Source organism: Marmota marmota, unplaced genomic scaffold (assembly GCF_001458135.2).
Source record: "Marmota marmota marmota unplaced genomic scaffold, marMar, whole genome shotgun sequence".
NCBI classification, from domain to species: domain Eukaryota; kingdom Metazoa; phylum Chordata; class Mammalia; order Rodentia; family Sciuridae; genus Marmota; species Marmota marmota.
This window is the reverse complement of record NW_026000020.1, coordinates 4,793,004-4,801,577: the sequence shown is the minus strand read 5'-3', so window position 1 is coordinate 4,801,577 and position 8,574 is coordinate 4,793,004. Positions and strand designations below refer to the sequence as shown.

The window sequence follows — 8,574 nt, the reverse complement described above, 5'->3', positions numbered from 1 at the left end:
GAAAACAGAAAGAAAGAGGGTGTGTGTGTGTGATTGGGGGGGGGGGTTGGGGATCTCATCAAAATCAAAGGCAGATGAGTAGAGGAGGAAAGGGACCAGGGATGGAAACGGGGGAAGAGAGGATAAATGCTGAGGAGTGATACTGGCCAAATTACATCATACTGTGAGCATGTATTAATATGTAACCAAGAGTCTCTTCATTAGGATTTTACACATCCCCAAAAATGTAACTAGTCTGATAAGTGGTAGAATAACTTTAAGAGAAACAAAGGCTACATTTCCTATGTATTCATTAGTACCTCGTAGTATGGAACTGTTTAAAGAGTTACACGATATTAGTTACCTAAAAGTTTACAAAATGCATGAGAAAGTCTCCCTTGTAAGAAGCTAAATACCACATTAATTACACTGGCAGCAAAGAGGGAAAAGGAAAATTACATAGAACACTGACACTTCAAGGTGAATTCTCTAATGAAGACCCCATCCACTAAAAATATAAAAAAGAAATTTAGAAAAAGAAATTTTAGTTAATGCATATACAATATATATGTTGCAATTAAAGTGTGAATACAAGGTAATCCAAGGTTTTAGATTCTAAGATAATTTTTAATTCATAAGATTTCTAAGTTGAAGTACAGTCAATATTCAGAATGAAAAGTTAATTTCTGTTCTTTCTTGACTCATGTTTAAAGTCAAATCACTGAATAATTTCAACATTTGAAATATGCTTATCTAGTACTATTTTCTCTTAAAAGATTCTATAAATGGAGTAACAACTCTGTGGATACTATGACAAGGAAAAATATGGGTTAAAAGGTCACAGGCTAGAATGCCGGATTCTTGGATTTTTGAGAACACATGAAAGAAAAACAGAGGACCTGCCAGCACTTTTAGGTGCCCCAAACACACTAAGCTCACCTACCACTCCCTACAGGGCCTTTGGGGCTTTGCTGGTGTGAACAGTATGTTCCACTGCAAAACAAAAAACTTCCAAATCAATAATAGATTAAGACCTCTTTCCCAGAAAATGTATTTTAAAATGAGTCAGATTTTCCCACAGAAAATATGTTTAAGAAGATAATCATATTCTTTTTTTTTTTTTTAATTTTTTATTGTGGGTTGTTCAAAACATTACAAATTTCTTGACATATCATATTCCACACTTTGATTCAAGTGGGTTATGAACTCCCACCTTCACCCCATACACAGATTGCAGAATCACATCAGTTACACATCCATTGATTTACATATTGCCATACTAGTGTCTGTTGTGCTCCGCTGGGGAGGGGGGAGGGTGGAGGATGGGAAAGGCAGATAATCATATTCTTGAGTAAGGATCTAATTAAGCAGTTCAGTATAAACATGTCTAGTAACACTACACTTAACTATTACTTGAAAGATGTAGGCATTAGCACACTTACTAAAGTAGGTAACATATAATTGTTCGTGATAACCAAAAGCAGAAAAATTTTATAAACTGCATAATTTATACTTCCTATTTTCACAGCGAACAAATGCCATTAATGAGAAATTTGGGAGCTTCTGTTTGAGTTATCTCATGACTTAACAGTATCACCACAACATGAATGGAATGTATATGATTGGCACGAGGAAGTAATTTTTACTAAAAGATATAAATCTCTTTGTGGCTTTCATTGTCAAGTCTTAAAACTGTGATCTCACAGCCAAAATGTAGTACACTTCATAAGATGGTATGCAAAATCAAGCATTTTCATATTGGTCACACATCTTACATGAAATTTAATATTAAATGGCCTACACAACAAAAACCAGAATTTTAAAAAATGCTTTCTACCAATTTTCAGCATTAATGATTACTCTTTTCATGAAGAGAAATTATACCTACATAAATAGTCAAACCATTTTTTCAAGTACTACATCACAATCTGCTGCAAAAGCAGCAGTAAGTCTTTTACAAACCACAACAGTCCCCACTGGTCTGCAGATTGGCAGCCTCGCCCTTTCTTTCAGACCACACACTAAAAAAGAGTCTGGAGACCCAAGGAAAGGCTGCCAAGGGTCAGGAAGCCAACAGGTCAGTCTGCATATAACTTGCTGAGCCAGCTACTGTGGTGTGGATGTGGTCGGTACCCTAAGGGTTCATGTGCTGGAAGCTCAGCACTCAATGGCTGATGGTTGAGGAGAGGTGTTGAGACCTTCTTCAGAGGGGCCTGGTGGGAAGTAACTGGGTTAGGAACTAGTAACTGGAAGGAACTAATATACATTTCATGGGACCCTAGTTAGTTCTCAAGAGAGAGTTGTTATAAAAGAGCGAGACCAGGATGGGGTTGTGGCTCAGCAACCCCAGTAAAGCGCTTGCCTGGCACGTGTGAGGCACTGGGTTCAATTCTCAGCATCACATAAAAATAAATAAATAAATAAAGGTATTGTGTCCAACTACAACTAAAAAAAAAAGAGCAAGACTAGTCCTCTCCCTTGGCTTCCTGTCTTGCCTGTGATCTCTGTCACATGTTCCTACCATTGCAATACCATCTACCATCTGCTGAGGGAAAAAAGACTCACCAGGGCCAAGCAATTGCCAGTGTCATGATCTTGGACTTTAGAACTATAAGCTAAAGAATCCTTTTCTTTACAAACTACCCAATCTCAGGTATTCTGTTACAGCATTGGAAAATGGACAGATAAAAGTATACTAACCTAAGATGAATGACTTTAGGCCAAGGCCTGGCACTAAAGAAAGTCAAACAACACCACATTTAGGTTTTTACTCAAACTCTTGATTTTCTATGAATTATCATAACCTGCATTAAAATGTAAATACCAACATTCCTTTTAAGATGAGCTTACCTGGCAATATTATCACAAATTCCATGGCCTCCAAATTTTGCAGTTTCTACAGGGGCACCTGGCTTTCGTACCATGATTTTGAGAGTCAAACGTTTGCCCTTCATGCTAGCAGCTTCAAGTCGCCTTTGAATTTCTTCTGAAAGATTCAGAAGGAAAGCTTCTGCCTCTTTTGGCTACAGAAAGACAAACGTGGAAAAACTCCCATGTTATTTTCTTATATGCCTAATCATTCTTTTCAAGTATTTTAACTGTAATATTGAGTTAGAATGCTATTTCCTATCCTAAGCATATATTAAAAATAAACATTTTCATTACCTTGTTATATGTTAGGTAAAAATACCTTCCCAATGAAGCAAAATTAATGGATTTTTCCCCCTTCAGTACTGAGGATAAAACCCAGGGCCTCATGCATGCTAGGCAAGCACACCACCACTGAGCTACATATCCAGCCCTTTTTTTTTTTTTTACTCATTCTGAGACAGAATCTTACTGGCCTCAAGTTGCCCAGGTTGGCTTTAAACTTGTGGTCCTCCTGCCTCAGCCTCCCAAGAAGCTGGGATTATAGGCATGTGTTCCCCAACCCAGCACCATTTCCATTCTAAAGGAAATGGGAACCACTGAGTTCCAAAGGGCAGGCATTTATCAAATTCCAAATCTTTACGAGGTGTTGGGAGGGAAGAGGAAGTTTCTCATCTATATTCCAGAGAGACAATCAACCCAAACATGTATTCTAAAAGAAAGTAAAAACTCAATCACCTGTACCACTACTTTCTAGATGTATGAATAAGTCAGAGGAAACCTACTTTAACTCAAAATTTAAAATATTCAACACTAAAAACATTTTTCTGGTCTTTTTCTTTCACTGGAAATTGAAATAATTATAATCACAAATCTTTTTTGACCCCCAAAGTATAATTTTTTAATATCCTTCTCAAAGATCAGAATTCCCTGGGGTTCTAACTTAGCATGTACTGTCTCACAAAACTTTTTTGAGGTTTAAGATATAATTTCAAGCTAAGAGTGTTATGGTTAACTGGAAGGAAAGGACTATGTGAAAATATTAACAACATAAAGTAAAATGTTACATGATCAGTACCTGAGTAAATCTTATTCCATAGTTGATTTCAGCTGAAATAGATTTTCTTTCCTTTTCAGTTCGAACTGGTCTATCATCCAAACCACGGCAGAACCTGTAAAGCATTTGACCTGTTTTGGGACCAAATTCTCTTTGGAGTTTTGCCATGGTCATATACTGTAAGTCTCCACAAGTTTTAATTCCCAAAGATGTCAACTTAGATTCCATTGAACGTCCAACTCCTAGAAAAGGGAATATATGAAGTTCTTCAGTTATGTAGGTCAAACTATTAAAATAATTTTATTAATGGAAAATAGCCAACATGTCAAAACAATTTAAAATTTAAGTGTCATCAAAAGGATGTAATTTATTTGTGACAAGCAAGATTGGTATCTAATCCACAAAATCAACTAATTAAGAAAGATTCCTGTTTAAATGAGGCTACAGTACAACTTTCACACTTTCAGTCACCCACAGTGTTAGCGACTGTACCGTGATACTGGTAATTTAAAAAATTTCATGATGGTTTCAGCCATGTTTTCTTTAATGGGTAACAGAACAAAAATTTGTAAATATAGGCCAAAATCCAAAACAGTTTATTTCTATCATATTGGACAATAGTAGCAACAGTGACCTGGGCTTGAAGGTTTCTAAGCAACATATTGGTGGGGGGAGAAGGATAGACCTCCTACAATTTTATCAAAAGAATAATATCCCTGAAGAGGTAGTATCTACCTTCCTAGAATGGGCCAGGTTTCAGGATCCCCACAATCTTTTTTTTTTTTTTTTTTGAGAGAGAGAGAGAGAGAGAATTTTTTAATATTTATTTTTTAGTTTTCGGCAGACATAACATCTTTATTTGTATGTGGTGCTGAGGATCAAGCCCAGCGCCGCACGCATGCCAGGCGAGTACACTACCGCTTGAGCCACATCCCCGGCCCCCCTACGTTCTTTACTATAAGATACAGAGTACAAGGCTTGTATCTCACCCAAAAGATGCTGATGAGTTCTGCGGCTCTAAGTTGGGATCTTGGTTTTCCTCCATTTGTCCTTAGCTTTATAAAGGTATGTACATCTAGGAATGCCTTTCCTAGAAACCTGAATTGTGTTTCTTATTAAAATGATTCAACACACTAGGCATGGTGGCGGAAGCGGATAATCCCATCCACCTGAGAGGCTAAGAGAGGAGGATCTAAGTTTAAGGCTAGCCTCTACAACTTAGTAAAACCCTGGCTCAAAATAGGTAATGAAAAGGGTTGGAGGGTCTCTTAATTCTCTCTTCTTTCCTTCTCTTTCTGTCCATGACACCCTCCCCCACTTCTTTTACCCTATCTCCTTTCTACCTCTTTTTCCTCTCTTCTCATTTCCCCATTTCCTTCGGTGCCTGTCTGCCTTTCTGTGAATGCTGAGAGAGAATGAGAAAACAACTAGCCACAGGAAAACTAAAATGCAGCTAAAAACAAGTTTCTAAAATTCAGCAATATGAGGTCTATAATGTACACAGAGTGCTAGCTGAAAGCTGGGAAGGGGTTCATGGAGTTACTGCTTAATGGCTCTGGGGCTTTCTTCTTCTGGACTTGAATATACTGAATACCATGAAAATGGACACTTACAGACGGTTAATGTTATGTGAGTTTTGCCTCAATAAAACAAGTTTTTTTTTTTTTTTAATAGTGCTGGGGGTATAATTAATTGTATGTCCTTGGGTCCAATTTTTATTATCTCTAAAGAACAAACAAAAAACCCCACATCATCAAATAAATATTCTCTATCAATAAAGAAAATAGCACGTGTGTTTCTATTCTTCTGTAGGATATTATTAAAAAAGAGCTCAGTGTGCAGCCTACTATCTTGCTCAACATGGCTGTGTTAATTCTGGCTCCTATGCCCAGTGTGATCTTCAGTGGTAGGAACAACTAGCCAGGCCAGGTTCTGCCAGAACCTCTGAAGCAGTGACTATGACACAGGGGGGAGGTCAGTATGGAAGTGGAACAGACAAATTAAAACAAATTGATTCACTCCCCAGTGGAAGCTAACTGGAAGGTACCCCCCCAAGAAAACATATCTTGATAAACCAAGAAGATATTCAATATAGAATTTCAAATTTTCTTTTTCATGGCACAATATTATATTAAAAAAAGATTACAGAACTATGGAAAGCACTAATGAATACCTTTATAGTAGATAAAAGTTTAAAAAAAATGTGTATTTACCTGGTAGATTAATAACTAGCTGACCTCTGATAAAATCATCTACTTCTTCAGATTTTAGGTGGTACTGCCCATCTGGTTTTGCTTTTCTAGTTGCCATTCTAGCCAGGAGAATATTAGAACCTATAAAGTTGAGAAGAGAAAAAGTATTGTTCAAAAATAGCTACAATTACCTTTAAAATTTCTTGACAAAGACACTTAAGATTAACTATCAAATTTCTAAAAATAATAAAAGTAAATACAAATCATTCTGAACAAGTATACACCTTGCAATTTTGGTAATATGAATTTGGCTAAGATGGCTGGTGGACGTAAGTATTTTTCTCTCTTCTAAAACACATACCATTCCAACATCTATTGGGATGTAGGAGAGAGAAAGCAACCCTGAGAGTTGGGGGTTTAATAGGAACTGAGGGCAATGAAGAGAAAGTAGTTCATTTTCCCAACCATAAGATCCAGCATAGGTAGTAAAATGAGGCCACTGGATAGGGCAAAGAGAAAACCCAAACAACCAGGACATGTGTCATGGCACTGAGGACAGGAGAGTCTTCAAAACACAGCTAGAAATGGGCAGTGCATCCTGATGTGTGGTGTGGACCAAGAAGGTGGAGGAGGGAAAGGCTACTGAGAAGGGCCAGGGAGCTATGGAGCTTGGCTGATAGGCAAACTTTTCCCTGAATGGCATCTCCACACACTAGAGAAGACCTGCACCAACAACATATGGAAGACTTCTGTAACACTATATATTTTACTAGGGTAAATACAGAGATTCACAAGGAGTTCTAGAAAGTCACACCAAAATAATAAAAGTGGTGCATTTCGGGGAAGGGAAAAGGAAACGGAGTGGAAATATCAAGTGAGATTTAGCTTTAATTATATGTTTAAACTTAAAAGAATGTTATTTGTACTTTAAAAATAAGTACAATTTAAAAACAAAATAACTAAAATCTGTCTGACACTGGAATACAGAAGGCAAGACCTAAAGGAAATACCAAAAAGGATCTTTGGACAAATAGCAAGGAATAAAATGACACACTTGAGGGGCTAGGGTTGTGGCTCAGCAGTACAGCACTTGCCTTGCATGTTGAGAGTCACTGGGTTCGATCCTCAGCACCACATAAAAATAAACAAAATAAAAAAATTGTGTCCATGTACAACTAAAAAAAAAATTTTTTTTTTTTAAAGTGACACACTTAATACACTAGCCAGAATTAATACACTGCCAACGTATTACTCTTTTGGGGTTTTTTTGGTACTAAGGATTGATTGTACCAGGGAGCTTAACCACTGAACCATCTCCAGCCCTTTTTATTTTTTATTTTGAAACAGGGTCTTTCTGAGTTGCTGTAGCTGGCTTTGTATTTGTGATCTTCCTACCTTAGCCACTGGAATTACAGGCCTGCACTACCACACCTGGCTAATCATTTTATTATTCTTAACATCCTGGAATATGGTGACATCTTAAAAATCTTGCTGGCCGAATCTCTTTTATGCCTTGGGAGAAACCACCCTCCCAGGACTAGCTAAACTCCTAAAACGGTAAGCCACTTACCTGAAAACACACCTTTCACATGTAGGCCAGCCATCCCTACCTTCCTCCTTATCAAACTCTCACAGAGCAAGGTAATAGTTTCTGTCTGTTCCCTTATACCCCCCCGGTGCCAGCTACCAAGCAGTTAGAGACCACTCCCATAGTGAAAAACTGCCAGGTTAGACAAACAGCTAATGCTAAGCTGCTTCCTCAGCCCTGCCTGGCTTTTCCTGCAGAAACCTCAATGAACACTCTGGCCTCAGTTTTCTGCTGCTTTTCCTACTTCTGCCTCTTGACCATCCTGGTGCTTCCCTGGTGGCCCCACTGTATGGTGGTGGCCTGGCTCTGGAGAAATGGAAGCAACCAATTCTTTCAATGAGATTAGCCTCTCCTTGTCACTCAAACACCTGTGTAAATCCCAGGGGTAGTAAGGAGACAGGAACTTCAGAGTTTCAGCATGAGGATAGAGGCCTTATTAGTGGAAGAGACAACGGCAAACTAAGAGATTATCATCTCTACTTCCAAGCCTGTGGCATATATACAGTAGAGCAGGGACAGACGGGCTCCACTTGAGATCAGGGCAACAGGGCTATTTTGACAGTAGCTACTGAGAAGTCGGAGAAAGGAAGAGTGACGCATAGAAGCACAGGTATGACGAAGAATTCCAGAGAGCACACCTGGAAGTGTTGACAAAAGAAGTACAGGTGGTCCAGGTGTAGTGGCACACAGTAATCCCAGTTATTTGGGAGGCTTAAGAGAATAGGATCACTAATTTAAGGTCAGTCTTAGCAACTTAGTGAGAACCTGTCTCAAAATAAGTAATAAAAAGGGCTGAAGATATAGCTCAGTGGTAAAGTGCCCCTAGGTGGAATCCCTAGTATCAAAAAAAAAAAAAATTTTTTTTTAATTAAAAAAAAAAAAAAAAAAAG

The 8,574-nt window shown here is 38.1% G+C and overlaps 1 protein-coding gene across 9 annotated transcripts in view; it reads right to left on the bottom strand.

The window, feature by feature from the left end:
• The window catches only part of Rev1 (REV1 DNA directed polymerase), a 93,238-nt gene that overhangs the window by 7,775 nt on the left and 76,889 nt on the right, over positions 1–8,574 (bottom strand). For all 9 annotated transcript variants that reach the window (XM_048810259.1, XM_048810262.1, XM_015499679.2 and 6 more), the window contains 3 exons: positions 6,118–6,237; positions 3,926–4,146; positions 2,830–3,002 (listed from right to left, as the gene is read on the bottom strand). In XM_048810259.1, coding sequence (XP_048666216.1) covers positions 2,830–3,002; positions 3,926–4,146; positions 6,118–6,237 — 514 coding nt within the window. The remainder of the gene's footprint in view (positions 1–2,829; positions 3,003–3,925; positions 4,147–6,117; positions 6,238–8,574) is intronic.